Source organism: Oncorhynchus mykiss, chromosome 25 (assembly GCF_057628025.1).
Source record: "Oncorhynchus mykiss isolate SJ-2025 chromosome 25, ASM5762802v1, whole genome shotgun sequence".
NCBI lineage: Eukaryota > Metazoa > Chordata > Actinopteri > Salmoniformes > Salmonidae > Oncorhynchus > Oncorhynchus mykiss.
In genome coordinates this window covers 25991955-26018383 of record NC_143046.1, presented here as the reverse complement: position 1 = coordinate 26018383, position 26429 = coordinate 25991955, and the positions used below count along the sequence as shown (strand labels likewise).

Here is a 26429-nt window from a genome sequence, read left to right as displayed (position 1 = left end):
TCATGATTGTGTCCCACTTGTTGTTGATTCTTCACAAAAAAATACAGTTTTATATCTTTGTTTGAAGCCTGAAATGTGGCAAAAGGTCGCAAAGTTCAAGGGGGCCGAATACTTTCGCAGTCATGTGAAATCCATAGATTAGGGCCTAATGAATTTCTTTCAATTGACTGATTTCCTTATATGAACTGTAACTCATGTAATTGTTGCATGTTGTGTTTATATTTTGGTTCCATATTTTATTTTTTCGTTATTTTACCGGCTAAGTTGACTGAGAACACATTCTCATTTGCAGCAACGACCTGGGGAATAGTTACAGGGGAGAGGAGGGGGATGAATGAGCCAATTTTTTAACTATAATTAAATCACTTGAATATGTATCCATTTCCTTGCTTTAAAAAAAAATCCCCCGTATTTGCCATGTATCACTGATGTCAGATATTACATGTAATAGACAATCACCTGATGGGATAAGAATTGAAAAGCCACTTTCAATCAAAGAAATCGTGGTGGTTGCTTTATTTCATTTGAGAAACTGACAGACCCCCTTCAGCACCACCATCCTTTCCAACTATCCTCCCCCTCTCTCCTTCCATCACTCCTCTCCCTTCCTCCTCTCCACCGCCTTCACCCTTCCCTCCAGGATGCTCATGCGGTCTTCCACTTGAACTGTCTTTTCTGATCCTGAGCTGGCCAGCCCCAGCAGGGCACACCCCAGCACCAGGCTTGCTAGCCGGACGGCTGTGGTGTCTGAACCAGCCTTGGCATCACTGACGATCAGGCCAAAGAGCCACAGCGCGATGCCCGCCTTCAGCATCCAGAACACCCTCCTCACCACACCCACCAGCATGCGCAAGATGATGGACAGCACCCAGTAGCCAATCAGAGCCAGCAGAGCCCACTGACCAGCCGAGGCCACGCCCTCTGCGGTGAAGTGAGGGAACGGCAGGTGGACTGGAGAGAAAGAGGAGAGGAGGGGGTTAAGCATATTTGAATATTGCTGGGAGGGGGGTAATTCAATTATTTTGTTGTCACCATCTTTACTCTTGAACTTGTCAGTGCATATATTTTAAGGCGTGAGTGAATTTGAGAAGCAATCATTGAGAGCGAATGGCATGTGCTGTTAGATCCTACTACAGAGAATAAGTCACAGACACGAGGAAAAACTCACACCCCCAGTTCCCATACAGAGGGGGAGAAGCAGCTCTTCTTAGACAAGGCCAACTTCCCTGAGGGTGAAAACATCTTCCCTGGCACAACAATGAACTAACTAAAGATACTGATCCGACGGCCTGAAAGGGAAAATGTTCTGATTGCCAGTGGTGTGGTGGAAATACATTCTGATTTTACCTCTGTAAATCCAGAAAAGATGGGATTCTATGCAGAAAGCATTCTCTCCCTCCCTCCAACTAACACAAACTGACACCCACCATCAACTCCTGTGACCCTGAGGATATCTGTGACGTAAAGAGAGAAGACATTCAGTCCGCTGGCAGCTCCCTCAGCCAGAAACCGGCTCAACATCTCAAAGAACTGAGGGAGAGAGAGAGGGAGAGTGAAGAATGTTTGACATGTTGACATTTGAGAATTATAACCGTTGTAGAGCACATTCCCTTTAAAATGACCAACGAAGTCAGCATATTTCCCCCGACCTATAGCTTATGTACAGTAACATAACATTTTTCCCATGATCCTCTAGTGAGTGTTAGTGCAGCACGACTGAAAACTGATACCCTTAAATTAGAATGATAGCAACAGCTGTGGTCAATCAGTATAAATAGGTTGGTCACTGAGTCAATCGTCTCTGAACAAGATCTTTTTGTGGGTTGCAGGTATGTTTTATACCACAAACATATCTACAAGTTGCCTTTGATCACACACAGGCCTTCAGATAGTCAGTTAAACAATGGCCAGTCAGTTACTATCCAAGTGCAGTCCTATGCACAAGTGTCTTTCCCAGTTGGCATAATGGGGGTGTTGTTGATGCTGTTACACGTGTGTGTGTGTGTGTGTGTGTGTAAGATCGAAGCTGTCCTATCACGTCAAAAAATACTTGACAGCTGGACCGACAACCCTCCAGACTGCTTAGCTGAGGTCAAGGGTAGTCACAGTAGTAGGACAGACTACTCTGCACCTGTTGCTAATACACAAGCAGCACTCTTCTGTGTGTCAAACAGAGGAGGCTAGTGAGAGGAGTGATACGAGGGCAGGCTCATTGTAATGCTTGGATTGGAATAAATGGAACCGAGTCAAAGATGTGGTTTCCTTATGTTTGATACCGTTCCATTCATTCCAGCCATTACAATGAGCCTGTCCTGCTATAGCTCCTCCCACCAGCCTCCTCTGGGTAAGAGCAGGACACAGACAACTATAGCTCCTCCCACCAGCCTCATCTGGGTTAGAGCAGGACACAGACAACTATAGCTTCTCCCAGCAGCCTCCTCTGGGTTAGAGCAGGACACAGACAACTATAGCTTCTCCCACCAGCCTCCTCTGGGTTAGAGCAGGACAGACAACTTTCCACCTCTGACAGCTGTAATGCGTCTGCATGCAACTTTTAAAAAGCCCCACTGACAACCTAAAACATGGGAATGAATGTGGCTATATACTGTTACAAACACATGAAACCAAATATTCAACTGCCATGATATAGCCTCCAATTTGAGAGTGATGTAGTAATTTTCTGTAGGACACGCTGTATGAAGTGACTGACACGTGCCCTGCATTCAGGGCTATAAGGAGTTTGATTTTGGGTCTATGTCAGAGCAGAGGTTATTCAGGCGGGGAACCTGGTGGTTTCTTACCAGGGAATAGATGTTCTCTTTACCAAGCACTGACTCTAAATACAACAGCACACTCTGGGGTAGGGGTGCCGGGCACACAGAGTAGTGGCAGCAGGGTGCATGGATATAGGCAGACATGAAATTAGGGCAGAGCAGAGTGGGGGTCAGAGGAGAGATTATCAGGTAGTGAGGCAAGGGTAGAGGGGGAGATGCAGGGAAGGGGGTCAGGGAAGGAAAAAGGGGGTGGGGAGGGAGTGAAGGAAGTGATGCAGAGGAATGCAGTCAGATTTTAAGGAGGACAATTTTAGTTGACAGAAAACCACAATTATGCAAAGCTTTTGAAGGTAGCAAAGGTCACCCTTAGAAATAAGATTACATTTATAAATGATGTAGTTAATTGATGAATGAACATGCTAGAATAACAGGAAACAGGATTGGGTGCTGATTAGATTTACTAAAATAACGGACTATAAAGTAGGCCTACATTCAATATGGTTTATTTTCCAAACCTCAACAGTCGACTCGATCACATTGGCTCCCACCACGGATTCCACGTATCTGTGGACATCTTCGCAGGTCCCCGTGACCAGGGACCGGAGACTGAATGATGCTGGGGCCGCTTGAGGGCTCTCTTTGGACGGCATGGCCTGCCCGACGCATCGCGCTGCCAAACCGAGCACCAAAACAAGTGTGGATAATAAAACCCGTACTGAGGATGAATCTGCACTGTTGATCATTTTGGAAAATCCGATTTTTTTGGCTCCTTCACGTTATAAATATAATCGACAATTATATAAAAACGTTTTCTATAGGATAAGCGGCGAAATCTATGGTCAACACAGATCGAGGTATGTGCAAATTTGCTTTAAAAACCAGAGGTTTAAAAACGGCTTCGGTTGTCAGTCATTCAAACAAAACGGTCGAGATGTAGCCCATTACATCGGCGTGCTCTGCAGGGGTAATACAATCTGGAGATACGAGCCTTGCAAACTTGAGAAAACAGAATTAGCTGGGACCCTATACTCTAAATTAGTGCTCGTGGGTTGTATCATCAAACATAAAATGTGTCACGTGCAAGTGATTAAATTACTTATCTCAGCGTTTTTAATTATAAACTTTGGCAACGTTACCCCAAACCAGAGCACCGTTCAAGGACATTTCATATTAACACAATGACTATATTTGGTATTAAACTGGTTAAGAATAGAACGACGGTAATTTCAAAAGACGTATAAATTTTCCAGCGGTGGACAGCCTATATTTTGAACGCTAGTGATTATTTTACAACGTGTCGAGTTTTTTCAGGTTTGTGCGGTTAAAAGGAAAGTTTTGGAAGGCACGATCATTGACGTGCTTAAAAAGCGCGCGTCCCCCTAAAGGTTTTTGGTTTCAGTATTCCACACGGATTTTATTATATGTAAAAAAAATTCCTTGCATCAACTTCAACGCCAAGATGGATTGTCTTGCAAAAAAAGCCGCTACAACTCGATGGGCGCCCCTTTCCGTTAAGATATGCTGGCTTCTGGTTTAGTACAATCTGACAGATCTCCCTTCAAACCTGTCTGGGGTGGGTCTGGGGTGCTAAAGGGGGTGGGTCTGGCGTGCTAAAGGGGGTGGGTCTGGGGTGCTAAAGGGGGTGGGTTTGGATGGCTGCAAAAACAGATTTGGGATTTGCATACTGGGATTTGTGGTTAACTCAGGTTAAGGGTTAAAACATTAAGATGATTCTGATGATAGATGAATTTGATGATGACATTGAATGATATACTGTAGCTAATAAAAATGCACAAACTTTACTGATAAGTAACCAATTGCAAGACAAGCTTCTAGATTTGATGGCAGTTGAATAACTTTCAGAGCAGCAATATTACACATCGGCATCAGTTCAAGGTATTGGTAGCATGTCTGTCTATGGCCTGATGAGTCAGCTTTCAAATACAAAAAGAGAAATACAAGGACAACATTGACTGGTCACACAGACAGAGTACAGGTGGAGCAAGGGTCCCTGTTAGTCCAGGGACTCTCACCATTGATTTTCTAACCATCTTAGCAAATGGTTCCTCTGTTTTACCTTCTCCCTCACACGTGTGTAAACTGACATGCCCACACACACACACCAGTCTAAATCCAGAGCCAGAGGAAGGTCATCTGGTGTCTAGTTCCCTGGGGTAGCAGGACTGAATTTATTAAGTGAAAGAGGTCTGTATCTCTCTCTCCATCAACTCAGTGAGGAGAGAAAAACACCCCCGGTAGCTACATCAACTATGGAAAAGTGTGTCTACGAGGATCCCTTCAAGTCAAATCTCACTGTTCCCCCACACAAGGCCCTAGGTACTGTAATCCTATTGTTGAGCCACAGGCAGTCTCTCCTATAGGCTTTTCTTCCAGCCAGGCAGGTAGTCTCTCCTATAGGCTTTTCTTCCAGCCAGGCAGGTAGACTCTCCTATAGGCTTTTCTTCCAGCCAGGCAGGCAGTCTTTCCTATAGGCTTTTCTCCCAGCCAGGCAGGCACTCTCCTATAGGCTTTTCTCCCAGCCAGGCAGGCACTCTCCCCTATAGGCTTTTCTCCCAGCCAGGCAGGCAGTCTCTCCTATAGGCTTTTCTTCCAGCCAGGCAGGCACTCTCCCCTATAGGCTTTTCTTCCAGCCAGGCAGGTAGGTAGTCTCTCCTATAGGCTTTTCTCCCAGCCAGGCAGGCAGTCTCTCCTATAGGCTTTTCTTCCAGCCAGGCAGGCAGGTAGTCTCTCCTATAGGCTTTTCTTCCAGCCAGGCAGGTAGTCTCTCCTATAGGCTTTTCTTCCAGCCAGGCAGGTAGACTCTCCTATAGGCTTTTCTTCCAGCCAGGCAGGTAGTCTCTCCTATAGGCTTTTCTCCCAGCCAGGCAGGTAGTCTCTCCTATAGGCTTTTCTTCCAGCCAGGCAGGCAGGTAGTCTCTCCTATAGGCTTTTCTTCCAGCCAGGCAGGTAGTCTCTCCTATAGGCTTTTCTTCCAGCCAGGCAGGTAGTCTCTCCTATAGGCTTTTCTCCCAGCCAGGCAGGTAGTCTCTCCTATAGGCTTTTCTTCCAGCCAGGCAGGCAGTCTCTCCTATAGGCTTTTCTTCCAGCCAGGCAGGCAGTGCACAGCCAGCAAATATAACCATGATCTATATAAGTCAATGTAATGTACACCAATCCAGAAACAACCCTTAGCCCCCACCACTATTGTGGAGATCCGAGAGTACTGAATAGGTGTCAGTCAGTAACTCCACATAGCCTATCAGAGAGCAAGGTGGATAGATTCCCATAATGATTACATGTCCATCAAACCTCTCAGATTTCTAGTCTCATTCCACCTCACTCTCTAGAGTGGTGATAACAGTTTTGTTTGGCTGGAGAGAAAGCCCAGTGGATACCGCTGACCTCCCGGCACCACTATCCTAACCCCTACGGTCCCTTCCTCCTCCTCCACCCTCTCTAGCCGATGTAGATGCGGTGGAAGTCATTGGCACCGAAGGCGGCGTTGCACTTGGGACACTTCCTCTGGCGTGTGTCGTAGCGCGTCTTTACACACTCGAAGCAGAAGACGTGGAAACACTTGGTCAGGACGGCGTCCTTTACCCGGGAGTTACAGCACGGGCACGTCAGACGCGCCTGGGGGCGTAGAAATGGGGGGAGAGAGAGATGGGGAGTAAGATTGATAAAACAGGTGAATTATAGTTGCATTATTACATATTATAAACTGGGTGGTTCGAGCCCTGAATGTTGATTGGCTGACAGCCATGGTATATCAGACCGTATACCACAGGTATGCTCAAATTACGTTGCTTACCAGTTTATAACAGCAGTAAGGCACATCGAGGGTTTGTTGTATATGGCCAATATACCACGGCTAAGAGCTGTATCCAGGTACTCCGCGTTGCGTTGTGGTATATTGGCCATATACCACACCCCCTCGTCTCTTATTGCTTCATTAAACATACAGTGCACCTGGTATAAAAGCGTGTTCATCCAGACTACCTTGTAATCATTGATTTCCTCGTTGAGGATGTCGTCTCCGTTGAGGACGGTCTCGGCTGGTTTCTTGGCCTTCTCAATCTTCCTCCGCAGTTTGGAGATGTCCTCCTGAAACACAATAAAGATAGGAAGAGCAGGGTTAGGCAGGGGGCTGCAATCTTTAAATAAACCAAAGTTCAATTCTGTTCAAGTGGATTTGAATCGTGTGTGTGGTTACATGAGCACGTGGGCAGTTACCTAAACATGGCGAGTGTGTGTGGCCTGACCTGTGCGCGGCGCGCGTTGAAGGACTCCTTCTCTCTGGAGATGCTGTTTTCTATGACCTCCTCCCTGACGTTTCCCAGTCTCTGCTGCACCTGGTCCAGCTGACTACGCACCTCTTCCGACAGCACCGATGACTCCTGGGTCTGGAGGAGGGGAGGAGTGAGGAGACGGGGGGAAGAAAAAAGATATGTTGTCCGTTGGCATTTTTCAAGGAAGTAGGTATTCTCTGTGTGTGTTCACCTGTGCAGTTACCTAAGCCTAGTAAGAGTGTGTGTTTTAGCTACCTTGCGTTTGTTCATGTCCAGAGCCTGTGTCCTCAGAGCCAGCTCTCTCTCTGCTGTACTGATGGTGCCCTGGAGGAGGCGCTCTTTCTCCTCCAGCTTCCTCACCACCTGCAGCTGGGCATCCACCTGAGAGAGAGATTTGCTACTGTCAAGTTACTGTATTTCCCAAACTTTATCTCTCAAATTGAGCGAGTGACATTCTGACGCTCAAATCATTTTACTGCACCGTTTCAATCACTTCCTCTCACCTGTGTTTTGAGCGTGAGCAGCTGGTCGGCGAGTTCCTCCTTCTCCTCCTTGAGCAGCTTGTGGATCTGGTTGGACTTGATGCGTTCCGACATCAGCTTGAAGTTGGCGTCATCCTTCTCCCTCAACTGCTGCATCAGTCGGATGTTCTGCTCCTGCATGTCCTCAAAAGCCTGGCCCGTCACATCCATCTCACTCAGCAACGCATCCTCCTCCTGGTGGGAAGGGGGAGAGACAGGGGGGAGAGAGGGGGGTGAGGAGGCAAAGAGAGGGGTGGGGAGGATGGGAAGGAAAGGAGGGGGAGAGAGGAGACAGGGGAATGGAGGGGAGAGAGGAGAGAGACGGGGAGAGACAGGAGAGGAGGGAGAGATGGGAGGGAGAGACGGGAAATGGGTGGGGGAGTGAGACGGGGGACAGTGGAGGGGAGCGAAACGGGGGACAGTGGAGGGGAGCGAGACGGGGGACAGTGGAGGGGAGCGAGACGGGGGACAGTGGAGGGGAGCGAGACGGGGGACAGTGGAGGGGAGCGAGACGGGGGACAGTGGAGGGGAGCGAGACGGGGGACAGTGGAGGGGAGCGAGACGGGGGACAGTGGAGGGGAGCGAGACGGGGGACAGTGGAGGGGAGCGAGACGGGGGACAGTGGAGGGGAGCGAGACGGGGGACAGTGGAGGGGAGCGAGACGGGGGACAGTGGAGGGGAGCGAGACGGGGGACAGTGGAGGGGAGCGAGACGGGGGACAGTGGAGGGGAGCGAGACGGGGGACAGTGGAGGGGAGCGAGACGGGGGACAGTGGAGGGGAGCGAGACGGGGGACAGTGGAGGGGAGCGAGACGGGGGACAGTGGAGGGGAGCGAGACGGGGGACAGTGGAGGGGAGCGAGACGGGGGACAGTGGAGGGGAGCGAGACGGGGGACAGTGGAGGGGAGCGAGACGGGGGACAGTGGAGGGGAGCGAGACGGGGGACAGTGGAGGGGAGCGAGACGGGGGACAGTGGAGGGGAGCGTGTCGGGGGACAGTGGAGGGGAGCGTGTCGGGGGACAGTGGAGGGGAGCGTGTCGGGGGACAGTGGAGGGGAGCGTGTCGGGGGACAGTGGAGGGGAGCGTGTCGGGGGACAGTGGAGGGGAGCGAGTCGGGGGACAGTGGAGGGGAGCGTGTCGGGGGACAGTGGAGGGGAGCGAGTCGGGGGACAGTGGAGGGGAGCGAGTCGGGGGACAGTGGAGGGGAGCGAGTCGGAGGACAGTGGAGGGGAGCGAGTCGGGGGAGAGTAAAGGGGAGAGAGACGCGGGGGTGGAGGGGAGAGACGGGGGAGTGGAGTGGAGAGACGGGGGAGTGGAGTGGAGAGACGGGGGAGTGGAGTGGAGAGACGGGGGAGTGGAGTGGAGAGACGGGGGAGTGGAGTGGAGAGACGGGGGAGTGGAGGGGAGAGACGGGGGAGTGGAGGGGAGAGACGGGGGAGTGGAGGGGAGAGACGGGGGAGTGGAGGGGAGAGACGGGGGAGTGGAGGGGAGAGACGGGGGAGTGGAGTGGAGAGACGGGGGAGTGGAGAGACGGGGGAGTGGAGGGGAGCGAGACGGGGGACAGTGGAGGGGAGCGAGACGGGGGACAGTGGAGGGGAGCGAGACGGGGGACAGTGGAGGGGAGCGAGACGGGGGACAGTGGAGGGGAGCGAGACGGGGGACAGTGGAGGGGAGCGAGACGGGGGACAGTGGAGGGGAGCGAGACGGGGGACAGTGGAAGGAGGGGGGATGGAATAGGAGAAGTAGGGGTGGTAGAGAGAGAAAGTGGGGTTGAAGGATAGAAGGAGGGGGGAGGAGCAGAGAGGGGGGTATATGAATGATGGTGCGAGAAATTAGTGTCTTGCTTAAATGCATTATGCTTAAATGCACATATGTAAACCCCCCCACGCACACACAACCCACACACACACCTGCTTGGCCAGGGAGAGCTTCTTATTGAGGATGTTGATCTGTTCCTCCACAGAGCGGATCTTCCTCAGTGCCTCCTCATCGGCCATCTTCTTCCCCTCTCTCCTCTCCCTCTCCTCCAGATCCCTGAGACGCTGCTTCAGCTCCTCCGCCTGACACACAGAAAACACAGCTGTTATCACCATCAATAAATCACTTCTAATCACCCAACAGTAATTGGCTGGTCAAGCGGTAACGCAAACAGCTCCGCCACACATCTTCAGTATGAGTCCAGTTTTCTTCCCTTTGATTAAACCTGTCTGCCCCCACTGTCATTCTCTCTCACTATCTGTTCAATCAAAATGAGAAAATACCTTCACTGAATGTACAAAACACTAGGAACACCTTTCTAATATGAGTTTCACCCTCTATTGCCCTCAGAACAGCCTTAACTTGTTCTCAACTAGCCTACCTGGTTAAATAAAGGTTAAATAAAAAAATGTTGTCAGGGCATGGACTCTTTTTTTAGGTATTGAAAGCGTTCCACAGGGATGCTGGCCCTTATTGACGCCAATGTTTCCCACAGTTGTGCCAAGTTACACATTTTTCTTTAACCGGTCTCCTCCCCTTCATCTACACTGACTGAAGTGGATTTAACAAGTGACGTCAATAAGGGATCATAGCGTTCACCTGGATTCACCTGGTCAGTCGACATCATGGAAAGAGCAGGTGTTCTTAATGTTTGTATACTCAAGTGTATATTTAAGCAATAAGGCTCAAAGGGGTGTGGTATATGGCCAATATACCACAGCTAAGGGCTGTTCTTATTTAGCACGCAATGTGGATGCCTGGACACAGCCCTTAGCTGTAGTACACTATATATACAAAAGTATGTGGACACCCTTGAAATGAGTGGATTCAGCCATTTCAGCCGCACCAGTTGCTGACAGGTGTATAAAATCTTCAGACAAATTCAATCATTATAGACAAACATTTAGAAGAAGTCAGTTACTGAAACCCCGAGTTGCCTTATTGCTATTATAAAAACTGGTAACCAACGTAACTAGAACAGTAAAATGAGAATTCTGAGCTTAAACCACCCAGTTAATAATGTCTGATATAACACGGCTCTAAGCCAATCAGCATTCGAACCACCCAGTTTATAATAACCAATAGTAACTCAATACACAGAGACACAGCAGTTAACACAGTTATTCCATCCATCAATTACTACCCCTCAATACTAACAACCCAATACACAGACCATTACTATCATACCATCACTCCAAAAAAACAAATCAATAATACTTGTAAAGAATTCAATACTATCAACAACTATATGCTTCAATAGAGGAACGTGCCATACAATATTTGCTAGCAAAGTTTCACTGTTTTGTTAGTAAGCTAAGTGTGTCTCAGCTAAGTATGTACCTCTGACTTGGCCTTCTTCTCAGCGGCCATGAGCTGGACCTTGTCCCTCTGCTCTTTGGGTGCTGACCGGTACATATCCAACAGTAGTTTCATCTCCCTCTGAGACTCCTGGGCTTTCCTTCAAGGGGACAGAGCAGAGCCTGTCATTAATATCATCCTAACCCCCATCATTAATATCATCCTAACCCCATCATCATTAATAATATCATCCTATCATCATTAATATCATCCTAAATCCCATCATTAATATCATCCTTAACCCAATCATCATCATTAATATCATCCTAACCCCCATCATTAATAATATCATCCTATCATCATTAATATCATCCTAACCCCCATCATTAATATCATCCTTACCCCATCATTAATATCATCCTAACCCCATTATCATTAATAATATCATCCTATCATCATTAATATCATCCTAACCCCCATCATTAATATCATCCTAACCCCATCATTAATATCATCCTAACCCCATTATCATTAATAATATCATCCTATCATCATTAATATCATCCTAACCCCCATCATTAATATCATCCTAACCCCCATCATTAATATCATCCTAACCCCATCATTAATATCATCCTAACCCCCATCATTAATATCATCCTATCATCATTAATATCATCCTAACCCCCATCATTAATATCATCCTAACCCCATCATCATTAATAATATCATCCTAACCCCCATCATTAATATAATCCTAACCCCATCATCATTAATAATATCATCCTATCATTAATATCATCCTAACTCCCATCATTAATATCATCCTTAACCCAATCATCATCATTAATATCATCCTATCATCATTAATATCATCCTAACCCCCATCATTAATATCATCCTAACCCCCATCATTAATATCATCCTAACCCCATTATAATTAATAATATCATCATTAATATCATCCTAACCCCCATCATTAATAACATCCTAACCCCCATCATTAATATCATCCTAACCCCATTATCATTAATAATATCATCCTATCATCATTAATATCATCCTAACCCCCATCATTAATATCATCCTAACCCCCATCATTAATATCATCCTTACCCCATCATTAATATCATCCTAACCCCCATCATTAATATCATCCTAACCCCATCATTAATATCATCCTAACCCCCATCATTAATATCATCCTAGCCCCATCATCATTAATAATATCATCCTATCATCATTAATATCATCCTAACCCCCATCATTAATATCATCCTAACCCCATCATCATTAATAATATCATCCTATCATCATTAATATCATCCTAACTCCCATCATTAATATCATCCTTAACCCAATCACCATCATTAATATCATCCTAACCCCCATCATTAATATCATCCTTACCCCATCATTAATATCATCCTTACCCCATCATTAATATCATCCTAACCCCATTATCATTAATAATATCATCCGATCATCATTAATATCATCCTAACCCCCATCATTAATATCATCCTAACCCCATCATTAATAATATCATCCTATCATCATTAATATCATCCTAACCCCCATCATTAATATCATCCTAACCCCATCATTAATATCATCCTAAACCCCATCATTAATATCATCCTAACCCCATCATCATTAATAATATCATCCTATCATCATTAATATCATCCTAACCCCCATCATTAATATAATCCTTACCCCATCATCATTAATAATATCATCCTATCATCATTAATATCATCCTAACCCCCATCATTAATATCATCCTTACCCCATCATTAATATCATCCTTACCCCATCATCATTAATATCATCCTTAACCCAATCATCATCATTAATACCATCCTAACCCCATCACCATTAATATCATCCTAACCTCCATCATTAATATCATCCTAACCCCCATCATTAATATCATCCTAACCCCCATCATTAATATCATCCTAACCCCATCATCATTAATATCATCCTAACCTCCATCATCATTAATATCATTTTAACCCCATCATCATTAATATCATCCTTAACCCAATCATCATCATTAATACCATCCTAACCCCATCACCATTAATATCATCCTAACCTCCATCATTAATATCATCCTAACCCCCATCATTAATATCATCCTAACCCCATCATTAATATCATCCTTACCCATCATCATTAATATCATCATTAATATTATCCTTAACCCCATCATCATTAACATCATCCTAACCCCATCTTCATTAATATAATCCTAACCCCATCATCATTAATATTATCCTTAACCCCATCTTCATTAATATAATCCTAACCCCATCATCATTAATATTATCCTTAACCCCATCATCATTATCATCATCCTAACCCCATCATCATTATCATCATCCTAACCCCCATCATCATTAATATCATCCTAACCCCCATCATTAATATCATCCTAACCCCCATCATTAATATCATCCTAACCCCATCATCATTAATATCATCCTAACCTCCATCATCATTAATATCATTTTAACCCCATCATCATTAATATCATCCTTAACCCAATCATCATCATTAATACCATCCTAACCCCATCACCATTAATATCATCCTAACCTCCATCATTAATATCATCCTAACCCCCATCATTAATATCATCCTAACCCCATCATTAGTATCATCCTTACCCCATCATCATTAATATCATCATTAATATTATCCTTAACCCCATCATCATTAACATCATCCTAACCCCATCTTCATTAATATAATCCTAACCCCATCATCATTAATATTATCCTTAACCCCATCATCATTATCATCATCCTAACCCCCATCATCATTAATATTATCCTTAACCCCATCATCATTAACATCATCCTAACCCCATCTTCATTAATATAATCCTAACCCCATCATCATTAACATCATCCTAACCCCATCTTCATTAATATAATCCTAACCCCATCATCATTAATATTATCCTAACCCCATCATCATTAATATAATCCTAACCCCATCATCATTAATATTATCCTTAACCCCATCTTCATTAATATAATCCTAACCCCATCTTCATTAATATAATCCTAACCCCATCATCATTAATATAATCCTAACCCCATCATCATTATCATCATCCTAACCCCATCATCATTATCATCATCCTAACCCCCATCATCATTAATATCATCCTAACCCCCATCATTAATATCATCCTAACCCCCATCATTAATATCATCCTAACCCCATCATCATTAATATCATCCTAACCTCCATCATCATTAATATCATTTTAACCCCATCATCATTAATATCATCCTTAACCCAATCATCATCATTAATACCATCCTAACCCCATCACCATTAATATCATCCTAACCTCCATCATTAATATCATCCTAACCCCCATCATTAATATCATCCTAACCCCATCATTAGTATCATCCTTACCCCATCATCATTAATATCATCATTAATATTATCCTTAACCCCATCATCATTAACATCATCCTAACCCCATCTTCATTAATATAATCCTAACCCCATCATCATTAATATTATCCTTAACCCCATCATCATTATCATCATCCTAACCCCATCATCATTATCATCATCCTAACCCCCATCATCATTAATATCATCCTTACCCCCATCATCATTAATATCATCCTTACCCCCATCATCAATCATGACTGTCAATCATCATCAAACTTACTTTAGGTCCGCCCTGACAATTTTTAGTTGCTCCACCTCCTTCCTCTTTGGTCCTCCAATCACAGACGGGCGCTCCAGAGTCACCTCCTCCGATTGGTTGCTGGTCCCAGCCTTCTCCTTCTCCTCCTTCACGGCCCCACCCCCTCCACGGGTTGGCCTCTCTCTCTCCTTCTTCTCCTCTTTTTTAATTTCCTTCTCTTTCTCCTCCTCTTTGATTTCTCCCTCTGTCTCTGTCCCAGGCTCTGTCTTCAAAGAGGTACCTACAGAGAGAGAGGATGAATATCAGTTCAGAGTTAATAAAGAGTTACTAAATAGTTAATAAACTATTAATAACACTTACTAGTGCTGTTGGGTGTGGCTGAACCATTGTCAGACTCCACCTTGATGGTGACATCACCAGAGGCAGCAGGCGTCAGGGGGGAGATGGCCTCTTCTTTCACATCCAGCTCCGTACTGGATTGTGATTGGAGGATAGCGCTACCCTTCGTAGTGCGAGCCTATGAGAGGAGGGAATTGCACAGAATTCAGATGACAGGATTTTCTCTCTCTCTCTCTCTTTATTGGCTTCAACTCCCTTAGTCTCTCTTACAGTCTCCTCCTTGCATGCCTCACACTCACCTGGCTTCGGTCGGTCGGTATGTCTGTCTGTCGGTATGTCTGTCAGTCGGTATGTCTGTCTGTCGGTATGTCTGTCTGTCGGTATGTCTGTCTGTCGGTATGTCTGTCTGTCGGTATGTCTGTCTGTCGGTATGTCTGTCTGTCGGTATGCCTGTCTGTCGGTATGCCTGTCTGTCGGTATGCCTGTCTGTCGGTATGCCTGTCTGTCGGTATGCCTGTCTGTCGGTATGCCTGTCTGTCTGTCGGTATGCATGTCTGTCTGTCGGTATGCATGTCTGTCTGTCGGTATGCATGTCTGTCTGTCGGTATGCATGTCTGTCTGTCGGTATGCATGTCTGTCTGTCGGTATGTCTGTCTGTCTGTCGGTATGCCTGTCTGTCGGTATGCCTGTGTCTGTCGGTATGCATGTCTGTCTGTCGGTATGCATGTCTGTCTGTCGGTATGCCTGTCTGTCTGTCGGTATGCCTGTCTGTCTGTCGGTATGCATGTCTGTCTGTCGGTATGCATGTCTGTCTGTCGGTATGCATGTCTGTCTGTCGGTATGCATGTCTGTCTGTCGGTATGTCTGTCTGTCTGTCGGTATGCCTGTCTGTCGGTATGCCTGTCTGTCTGTCGGTATGCATGTCTGTCTGTCGGTATGCATGTCTGTCTGTCGGTATGCATGTCTGTCTGTCGGTATGCATGTCTGTCTGTCGGTATGCATGTCTGTCTGTCGGTATGTCTGTCGGTATGTCTGTCTGTCGGTATGTCTGTCACCACACACACATGCTACACACGCATGCCATGAGCTTACAAGCACACAGATCATTTACCATGGGAGATTCGTTTCCGGTCTTGCTTCTATATATAGCGTGTATACTTGGTGTAGACCTTTGCATATATATATATATATATATATATATATATATATAAATATATAACTTTGTAATATATATATTACTGTCGGTATGTCTGTCTGTCTGTCGGTATGCATGTCTGTCGGTATGTCTGTCTGTCGGTATGTCTGTCTGTCGGTATGTCTGTCTGTCGGTATGCATGTCTGTCGGTATGTCTGTCTGTCGGTATGTCTGTCTGTCGGTATGCATGTCTGTCTGTCGGTATGCATGTCTGTCTGTCGGTATGCATGTCTGTCTGTCGGTATGTCTGTCGGTATGTCTGTCTGTCGGTATGTCTGTCACCACACACACACATGCTACACACGCATGCCATGAGCTTACAAGCACACAGATCATTTACCATGGGAGATTCGTTTCCGGTCTTGCTTCTATATATAGCGTGTATACTTGGTGTAGACCTTTGCATATATATATATATATATATATATATATATATATAAATATATAACTTTGTAATATATATATTACTGTCTGTCTGTCTGTCTGTCTGTCTGTCGGTATGTCTGTCTGTCTGTCTGTCGGTATGTCTGTCTCCCACCTGGCTGAGGTCAGACAGTCTGTCTCCCACCTGGCTGAGGTCAGACAGTCTGTCTCCCACCTGGCTGAGGTCAGACAGTCTGTCTCCCACCTGGCTGAGGTCAGACAGTCTGTCTCCCACCTGGCTGAGGTCAGACAGTCTGTCTCCCACCTGGCTGAGGTCAGACAGTCTGTCTCCCACCTGGCTGAGGTCAGACAGTCTGTCTCCCACCTGGCTGAGGTCAGACAGTCTGTCTCCCACCTGGCTGAGGTCAGACAGTCTGTCTCCCACCTGGCTGAGGTCAGACAGTCTGTCTCCCACCTGGCTGAGGTCAGACAGTCTGTCTCCCACCTGGCTGAGGTCAGACAGTCTGTCTCCCACCTGGCTGAGGTCAGACAGTCTGTCTCCCACCTGGCTGAGGTCAGACAGCCTGTCTCCCACCTGGCTGAGGTCAGACAGTCTGTCTCCCACCTGGCTGAGGTCAGACAGTCTGTCTCCCACCTGGCTGAGGTCAGACAGTCTGTCTCTCACCTGGCTGAGGTCCGTCTGTGCCTCTCTCAGTCTCAGCTTGTATTTCACCACCTCTCCCTTCATCTGCTGGTTGTGTGTCTGCAGTGTACTGATCAGGTGACGCATCTCCCTGTTGATAGGACCTGAGAGAGAGACAGATTGAGAGAGAGGAAGTAATAGATGAGATGCTGTTTTCAAGGAGGATCTGAAACTGCAGGTAAATAGTAGCTGGTGAGGAGGAGCGTAAGGCCATATTTGTTTTCATGTGAGGTGAAGACACTGACCTGCTTGTTCATTGGCAGCGAGGGTCTGTTCAAACTCAATCCGGAGCATCTCGTACTCCTTCCTGACCTGGGCCAGAGTGTCCTCTAGCTGGAACACCTCTGTACGCACCTTCCTCTGGAGAGACACCTCATCATTCTGGAGGAGAGAGGAGACTGTTACCACACACACCCCCATTGTGTTTAAAGGGATACTTCGGAATTTTGGCAACAGGGCACTTAATATAATTCTTCAGAGTCAGATGAACTTGTGGATACCATTTGTATGTCTCTGTGTCTAGTATGAAGGAAGTTACAGGTAGTTTTGTGAGCAAATGCTAACTAGCGTTAGCGCAATGACTGGAAGTCTATGTGTATCTACTAGCATGTTAGCAGATACCCATAGACTCCCAGTTATTATGCTAATGCTAGTTAGCAATTGCACTAGCGCTAGTTAGCAACTTCCTTTAAACTGCACAGAGACATTTTTATCAGTTTTCCGTAAAAAACAATAAGAAATATGTATAAAATTTCATGTGAATTCACAATGCAGCTGCCAGCAATGGTTTGGGTCTCACGGTGCGTCCCTTTCAGATGGTTAAGCATTGCACCTGCATTACTGTACCTCAATTCCACCTCGCGAAGTTAGCATTTCCTTCATTTAACATCTCAAAGGATTGCCATACAGGACTTCTCTGCTGTCACTCGCCTTTCTCTGCCATTTTTCCAACTGTTAACTACAACTCCAATCATCGACTCCCATTTCTGAGTGTAAAGATTCTGTATTTTTGGAATGGAGGAGATTGATTAGCTCTCATACTTCCGAGAACAAACACTTGCATCTTTCATAGCAAGCTAGCAAGGGATGAAGAGAGGGTCCCTGTACAGGCATATCGGCCACCAGTCAGAACCCTGCACTAAGACTACCTATCGGCAATCAAAAGCTATATCTTGCAATTTCTTGGCTTGCGAAGTTTGTTTTAAAGTGTCTGTCCTATATCTGAGAGATATCAGGAAGATCAGGAAATAATTTGTGTATATTTCTTTACCCATATTTAACAATTTGTGGGCACTAAACTCCTTCCATATTTATTTCCATTTCTATACTTCCACTTCCATTTTTGTAAACATGTGAGGCTTGTGGGCGCCCTAAAGCAAAACAACCGACATGTACATGTTCCTGAGGCTCACCTTTCCAGAGTAGTCATATTAGTGTGTAGCCAAAAACAGTTCGGACATTACAGATAGAAGCTGGCAGATCAGCGGAACCGACTTCAGACGAGTCCCGTGACACTTGTGGGGGTTGTAGAACACCATCATGTTCCTGAGAATCGATTCTTTCCATAGAGGGGTTATAAGAGTTTGAATTCCAAACCTTTCAGACGCTACAGACCTTTTTGTGAGAAGACCAATTTTCGGGATGTCTCACGGTCTGACAAACACCGCTGTAGCTCGGCCACCTTTCACCGCAGATGTGAGTCTCACGGTCTGACAAACACCGCTGTAGCTCGGCCACCTTTTACCGCAGATGTGAGTCTCACAGTCTGACAAACACCACTGTAGCTCGGCCACCTTTCACCGCAGATGTGAGTCTCACGGTCTGACAAACACCGCTGTAGCTCGGCCACCTTTCACCGCAGATGTGAGTCTCACAGTCTGACAAACACCGCTGTAGCTCGGCCACCTTTCACCGCAGATGTGAGTCTCACGGTCTGACAAACACCGCTGTAGCTCGGCCACCTTTTACCGCAGATGTGAGTCTCACAGTCTGACAAACACCACTGTAGCTCGGCCACCTTTCACCGCAGATGTGAGTCTCACGGTCTGACAAACACCGCTGTAGCTCGGCCACCTTTCACCGCAGATGTGAGTCTCACAGTCTGACAAACACCGCTGTAGCTCGGCCACCTTTCACCGCAGATGTGAGTCTCACGGTCTGACAAACACCGCTGTAGCTCGGCCACCTTTTACCGCAGATGTGAGTCTCACAGTCTGACAAACACCACTGTAGCTCGGCCACCTTTCACCGCAGATGTGAGTCTCACGGTCTGACAAACACCGCTGTAGCTCGGCCACCTTTCACCGCAGATGTGAGTCTCACGGTCTGACAAACACCGCTGTAGCTCGGCCACCTTTCACCGCAGATGTGAGTCTCACGGTCTGACAAACACCGCTGTAGCTCGGCTACCTTTCACCGCAGATGTGAGTCTCACGGTCTGACAAACACCGCTGTAGCTCGGCTACCTTTCACCGCAGATGTGAGTCTCACGGTCTGACAAACACCACTGTAGCTCGGCTACCTTTCACCGCAGATGTGAGTCTCACGGTCTGACAAACACCGCTGTAGCTCGGCCACCTTTCACCGCAGATGTGAGTCTCACGGTCTGACAAACACCGCTGTAGCTCGGCTACCTTTCACCGCAGATGTGAGTCTCACGGTCTGACAAACACCGCTGTAGCTCGGCCACCTTTCACCGCAGATGTGAGTCTCACGGTCTGACAAACACCGCTGTAGCTCGGCCACCTTTCACCGCAGATGTGAGTCTCACGGTCTGACAAACACCGCTGTAGCTCGGCTACCTTTCACCGCAGATGCGAAAGGCTGCCATTGGAGGATATCTCTAGCTTAAAGTGAAATATTGATAAAAATGCTAATTAGATTGACTCTAGAGGGTATTTTTCTTCTTATAAATAGCGTTCAGGATTCTTATTTCGTTTAAACGTTCATACCTATAGCTCGCACACACACACACACACACACACACTCACCTCCATGTGCTCTAGCTGTCGGAGGCGTGCCGTTCTGGTGGTGTTGAGGCGTGTGCGTGTCTCATCCAGCTGAGACTTAAGGCCCACAGACTCATTGTAGAGGACAGAGAACTGGGACTGGAGACAGCGGTACTCTGAGCTCTCCCTCACCACCCCCTCAGCACGACTCAACAACTCCACCTAACAGAGAGAGAAACAGAGGAGAGAGAGACGCAAAAAAAAGAGAGCGAGAAATGGAATGAAAGAGAAATGAAGTGAGAGAGCACGAGGTGAAGAGAAAGTGTGAGAGAAGGAGAGATAAAAGAGATGGACAGAGCAAAGAGGTGAGCAAAGCAACAGAGAAAAACAAGAACCTCCACCTATCTATTTACCTTAATTTGACTGGTTTGGTTGACTGAGTAAGGATGTGGGACCTCAGGTAATCCAATGGCTGGGTTGGGGAGAGGATCTGTCCCTGGCTCTGTACCTGTCCCTGGCTCTGTCCCTGTCCCCGGCTCTGTCCCTGTCCCCGGCTCTGTCCCTGCAGGCTCACCTTCATGTTGTTGTTCTCCTGGTTGACCGTCTGCAGGTCCTGCTGTAGCCGCTGCAGCTCGCTCAGACGGTTCTCCGCCAGCTCCCTGTTCTCCTCCAACTCACTGTTCATCTCCTCAAACTGACAGACGGGAGGGGGAAAGAGAAGAGACAGTCGGAGAAAGAGGGGGCAGGGGGAAAGGAGAGGAAGGGGAAATTGAAGAGTTATAACTCCAGGTCCATGTTGTTTCTGACAAGTACAAATGGCAGAACAAAGAGGATGTTTTTATACCTTTCTCTTGTTGATGGTGATGGTTCCACACACACTGCTGGCCTCCCCACACACCTTGTAGCCTTTACTGTTCACCTGGGAGAAATAGCACATGGAATAAACATGCTACATTTACATAGATATAGTGCTGTGGTATATAAACGACATGACACAGAAATACTCCCTTACAAAATGGTAAACATAGGCTAGTGGCTGTCAAAGACATTGCTGCAGAGAGACTTGACTTGGATTCACAAAAACACACAGCAGCAGCCTTACCCTCTCCAGGATTTCTCCCAGGTGTGTGTTGAGGCGGGTTTCTCTGCGTCTGATCTTCTCCATGTCCCACTGGAGTTCTTCGATGAGGCCCTGCAGCTCACTGACCCGTGTGTCTGCCCTCGCCACCGCCCGGCCCAGAGAACGAGACTACAGGGACACAGAGATACTGTCAATATGGGGGCTGGTGGGAGTGGTGGTGATCCACTAGTAAGGTACATAGTGTAGAGATCAACAAACAGAGAATTAGTGCAAGTGTTGATTTAAGACAGGGACGGGCAAATGGTGCCCCTCCCCCTTTATTTTTTAGGAACTCAGTCGTGGTCTCAACTCACTGTTACGAGTTAGAATAGTAGAATACACAAGGTGCAATTTAGAAATGTGATTGTGCATCAGCAGTTTTCCTGTTGTTATGTCAGTCACTGATAGTCAGTCAATTAGCCATGTCAGCTAACAGTTTCAGATAGCTGGCTAGACTACCGTAGCAATCTAAATGTAGTAATCATGGTCGGGGGCCCCCACTGATTTTGTTAGTCAGTCTTACTCAGATATCATCTTAAAAACTGCAAACAGTTCTCTCTACCCTATGGCAAAATGTGTAACGTAAAAAAGTATTTATCTGCTGTCAAGAGAGGGACGTGAGCCCCACCCAGCCGTGATGTGGTGCATCAAATCACCTCGCTAGTCATGTGACTGTGCTTCTGCTGGAGGTCATCGGTCAGCTGACGCAGCCGGTCGTTCTCATTGGACAGGAGGGTGTTGAGCTGGACAGCGACCTGCCACACAGAGCCCTCTGGAAATACAAGACATGATGTCATGACATTAATACTCCTGACTTTGCTCACACAACAATGACCTTACTAAATGCTAATACCAGCTTCTGTTCGAAAATGAAAAATAAATAAACACTTACACCCTTGCTGATCTCACCATCTTCACATCTCATTACCTCTTTCCTCTTACCCCGACACACCTCTCAAACTATCCCCTTACCCCTACACTCCCCTCATTCCTCTCAAACCTACCCCTTATCCCTACACTCCACTCATTCCTCTCAAACCATCCCCTTATCCCTACACTCCCCTCAAACCTACCCCTTATCCCTACACTCACCTCATTCCTCTCAAACCTACCCCTTATCCCTACACTCACCTCATTCCTCTCAAACCTACCCCTTACCCCTACACTCCCCTCATTCCTCTCAAACCTACCCCTTATCCCTACACTCACCTCATTCCTCTCAAACCTACCCCTTACCCCTACACTCCCCTCATTCCTCTCAAACCTACCCCTTATCCCTACACTCACCTCGTTCCTCTCAAACTATCCCCTTATCCCTACACTCCCCTCAAACCTACCCCTTATCCCTACACTCACCTCATTCCTCTCAAACCTACCCCTTATCCCCACACTCACCTCATTCCTCTCAAACTATCCCCTTACCCCTACACTCCCCTCAAACCATCTTCTCTTACCCCTACACTCCCCTCATACCTCTCAAACCATCCCCTCTTACCCCTACACTCCCCTCAAACCATCCCATCTTACCCCTACCCTCCCCTCATTCTTCTCAAACCATCCCCTCTTACCCCTACACTCCCCTCATACCTCTCAAACCATCCCATCTTACCCCTACACTCCCCTCATTCCTCTCAAAGCTGCCCCCCTGCCCCTCTCTCTCCCCAGTCACCTGCTCCAGAGTCCTGATCCTTCTTCAGCTGCTCCACGGTGGTCTTCAAGCTGTCATAGATCTCCACCACATGGTTGGCCTGCTTCTGGCTGGACTCCACCCTCTCCTGCAGTTCCGCCTCCATCTCCTCACTGCTGCTGCTGGCCAGCGTGGCCAGGAAGGACGTGGTTGTCTCTCCCTGTTGGCCTGGAGGACAGCCACACGGTGCAGACAGGAGTTAGTACTCACTACCAAACAGTGGTGTAAAGTAATTAAGTAAAAATACTTGAAAGTACTACTTAAGTCATTTTTGGGGGGGTATCTGTACAATACTTTACTATTTATATTTTGGACAACTTTTACTTCACTACATTCCTAAAGAAAATAATGTAGTTTTTACTCCATACATTTCCCTGACACCAAAAAGTACTCATTATATTTGAAATGCTTAGCAGGACAGTAAACAGTCAAATTGACACACTTATCAAGAGAACATCCCTGGTAATCCCGAATGCATCTGATCTGGAGGACTCACTAAAGACAAATGCTTTGTTTGTAAATTATGTCTGAGTGTTGGAGTGTGCCCCTGGCTATCCATAAATTTAAAAAACATATAGAAAATAAATTATACAATGTAGAAAATAGTAAAAAATAAAGAAAAACCTTGAAATTAGTAGGTGTCCAAACTTTTGACTGGTACTGTATGTATATGTATGTATAAGTATGTATTGTGAAAAAGTATTTGCCCCCTTTCTGATTTTCTCTATTTTTGCATATGTTTTATTCTGAATGTTATCAGACCTTGAACCGAAACATAATATTAGATAAAGGGAAAATTAGTTTACAAATAACACAAAAACTGGACACTTATTTTATTTATTTAATTAACAAAGTTATGCAACACTCAATTCCCCTGTGTGAAAAAGTAATTGCCCCCTTACACTCAATAACTGGTTGTGCCACCTTCAGCTGCAAAGACCACAACCAAATGCTTCCTGTAGTTCTCAGTTTCTCACATCGCTGTGGAGGACTTTTGGCCCACTCTTCCATGCAAAACCCATGTTTTCCAAAAGTTATAATTTTGTATCTGTCCATAGAACATTCTTCCAAGAGTCTTGATGATCATCCAGGTGCTTTTTGGCTAACTTTAGTCAACTTTTTGGACAAGATGGGTCCCATTATCCCTGGCGAAAACCAAACACTTCATTCCACAGTAAGAACCTCATACCAAGGGCCATGCATGGTGGTGGTAGTGGGATGGTTTGGGGATGCTTTGCTGCCTCAGGACCTGGATGACTTTCCTTAATAGAAGGAACCATGAAATCTGCTCTGTATCAGAGAACTCTACAGGAGAATGTCATCCTTCTGTGGGCTGAAGTGTAGCTGGGTCAAGCAGCAAGACTGACCATAACACACAATCAAGTCTACATTAATATGGTTAAAAAGTAACACTTCTGCATGTTAAGAGTGGGCCAACATTTCTCCACAGCAACTTGAGAGACTGATTAACAACCACGGGAAGCGCTTGGTTGGAGTCATTGCAGCTAAAGGTGGCACAACCAGTTATTGAGGGGCATTGGGTGTTGCATAACTTTGTTTATGAAATAAGTAAGTCATTGTTGTGTTATTTGTTCACTTAGGTTCCCTTTATCTAATATTAGGTTTTTGTTGAAGATATAATAACATTCAGTATCAAAAATATGCAAAAGTAGATTAAATTAGAAACGGGTCAAATACTCTTTCTCCCTCTTTACCTCGGTCTTTGGCTCTCTCCTGGTTGGAGTCGCCGTCGGGTTCTGGGGTGTCAGGCTTCAGGCTCCGCCCCTCTCCTACCGGGGTTTCCACAGGCTCACTTCCTGATTGGTCGTAGCGCCTGCCAATCTGGCGCACATTGTCATCAAACTAAGAGGAGGAGAAGGGAAGTAGATGGTATTTAGAATATAGAGAATTGTTTTAATGCTAATTTTATCTATGTGCAATGTTTTAATTGCATATTGTTCATTATTTGAGTGAATGAATAGTTAGTTACCTGATTCCAGTATCTGTTCAGGATCAGTAGGCTGGCATCATCAGTAGCCTGACGAGTCTCCAGTCTCTCGATTCTCTCTCTCAGCTCATCCTCAATCACCTGCAGAGCAACAGTCCCATTTTAAATGTATATAGTGAAAACAGGAGTTGTAGGTTTGTGTGTGCCTGTGTATTTGTTTATGTGTGTGTGAGACTAACATACCTGTCTTTGATCGAGGGATTCTCCCAACTTCCTGTTCTTCACATGGAGAGCTTTGACATCCTGTTCCTCCTGACCACAAGAGAAAGAGACCGAACAGATGAGAACAACACAATCAACGACACTGCTGACAAGCCATAACTACCATATGTAAAGGCAGGCAGACAGACAGAGATAGGATAAATACAGGCTAGGCACTTTGCAGCTCTCTCACCGAGTTGGACACCCCTCCGAGTTTGATGACGGTTTCCACGGCAGTAGCGCTGACCCCGGGAACCCCGTCCTCTCCTCCTTCTCGCTCCCTCCGTTTATCGGGGGGCGCACCGGACGAGGAAGAGGGGGCGCTGGAGTCACACGGACGCTTCTGTCCTGACATCCTGAACCCAACACCGCTGTAGTAGATATTAAATATGTACACATTGAGATCCTAGCTAACTAGCATTAGATAACCTTAATTAACGTGGTGGATCTTATTGTAGAAAACCCCACGTAGCTTGCTAACGTTAGCTAGCTACAGTCATTAGCTTACTATATAATTTCGAAAGAGCAGACATTTGTTTTAATTATAATTCAATTTCAGCTATTTGGCAATGTTACATTCACCAGTTAGTTAGGAAATTCCCAAATACGTTGTAACGTTAGATAGCTGTAGCTAATAGTAGCCAGTTTGCTAATTCAAATATACCACGCGCTATAAAATAGCCTTTCTAAACAGAAAACTTGAGTGGGGCACTTTACATCAATACATTTGATTTGTTATTTCTTGTAGAGTCGGTGGTTTGATTCAAATTCCTTACCAATTTTTATAAAATAGTGTTATTTACAAATTCTGTCAATGAATGTTGATATTGCAGCTTCTTTCGGCTCTCTTCCGAAAACGGAAGTAGCCACTGACATTGAAAGTCGAACCACTCATCATTTTAAAGGGCGCCACCACGTGGTGGAAGAAATTACATTCAGAATCATATAGATTGTACACGAATCTGCAGACTGGAGTTGGAGAACTAGAGAGATTATCATTCTATTGCTACCATCCTTACAAAAAAGGGATTGCAGTTTTGAAATCTGCAGTCGACTGTGGTATTTTGTGGGCAATAAAAATAAACTGTGTTATATTGGACACAGTATTTGCAGCATAATGCTGTTATACTGCACTCTGACTGCAGTCTGTGTTATCTGTGGATGGAGAAGTGAAGTATGTAGTACTGTATAAATAAATGTTGGTAGCGGCTACAGGTGGCATATTATCTCACTGTTTTATTTGTGGCAGCAAGTAAACAACACTAAAGACTGTAACAGCATTGTCTGGTTTTGGAGATCAACGTACAGAAATAACGTT

The 26429-nt window shown here is 45.9% G+C and overlaps 2 protein-coding genes across 3 annotated transcripts; both read right to left on the bottom strand.

Moving 5' to 3' along the window:
- Nucleotides 1-486: 486 nt before the first annotated feature.
- Nucleotides 487-4409, bottom strand: LOC110504842 (uncharacterized). The gene is made up of 3 exons (XM_021583689.3): nt 3290-4409; nt 1428-1530; nt 487-951 (listed from the first exon to the last, which is right to left on the bottom strand). Exons 1-3 carry the CDS (start codon nt 3515-3517, stop codon nt 593-595), a joined length of 690 nt encoding a protein of 229 aa, XP_021439364.2. The 5' UTR covers nt 3518-4409; the 3' UTR covers nt 487-592.
- A 145-nt stretch (nt 4410-4554) lies between these two features.
- LOC110504411 (E3 ubiquitin-protein ligase BRE1A) lies at nt 4555-26004 on the bottom strand. 2 transcript variants are annotated; one of them, XM_036970482.2, is made up of 22 exons: nt 25888-26004; nt 25305-25482; nt 25094-25162; nt 24893-24991; nt 24618-24765; nt 22885-23070; nt 21872-21987; nt 21198-21344; nt 20940-21014; nt 20670-20789; nt 20138-20317; nt 17393-17528; nt 17130-17251; nt 14908-15064; nt 14569-14827; nt 10902-11019; nt 9494-9643; nt 7567-7779; nt 7319-7444; nt 7037-7177; nt 6774-6878; nt 4555-6407 (listed from the first exon to the last, which is right to left on the bottom strand). In XM_036970482.2, the coding sequence occupies exons 2-22, from the start codon at nt 25464-25466 to the stop codon at nt 6231-6233; spliced, it is 3006 nt and encodes a 1001-aa protein (XP_036826377.2). In that variant the 5' UTR covers nt 25467-25482; nt 25888-26004; the 3' UTR covers nt 4555-6230. The 2 variants fall into 2 exon arrangements, with proteins under 2 accessions (XP_036826377.2, XP_036826378.2); XM_036970483.2 differs by having other exon boundaries at nt 7567-7776.
- Nucleotides 26005-26429: the final 425 nt, after the last annotated feature.

What these genes read in the sequence shown, in the direction of transcription:
- LOC110504411 (XM_036970482.2), bottom strand. Translation starts at nt 25,466, where the DNA reads ATGTCAGGACAGAAGCGTCCGTGTGACTCCAGCGCCCCCTCTTCCTCG. An exon ending in TGGGAGAAATCCTGGAGAGG is followed by an intron (nt 21,015 to 21,197) that starts GTAAGGCTGCTG and finishes TATTTCTCCCAG; the next exon opens with GTGAACAGTAAAGGCTACAA. An exon ending in GACAGCTAGAGCACATGGAG is followed by an intron (nt 17,529 to 20,137) that starts GTGAGTGTGTGT and finishes TCTCTCCTCCAG; the next exon opens with AATGATGAGGTGTCTCTCCA.
- LOC110504842 (XM_021583689.3), bottom strand. Translation starts at nt 3,517, where the DNA reads ATGATCAACAGTGCAGATTCATCCTCAGTACGGGTTTTATTATCCACA. An exon ending in TGATCGAGTCGACTGTTGAG is followed by an intron (nt 1,531 to 3,289) that starts GTTTGGAAAATA and finishes TCTCTCCCTCAG; the next exon opens with TTCTTTGAGATGTTGAGCCG. An exon ending in CAGGGTCACAGGAGTTGATG is followed by an intron (nt 952 to 1,427) that starts GTGGGTGTCAGT and finishes CTTTCTCTCCAG; the next exon opens with TCCACCTGCCGTTCCCTCAC.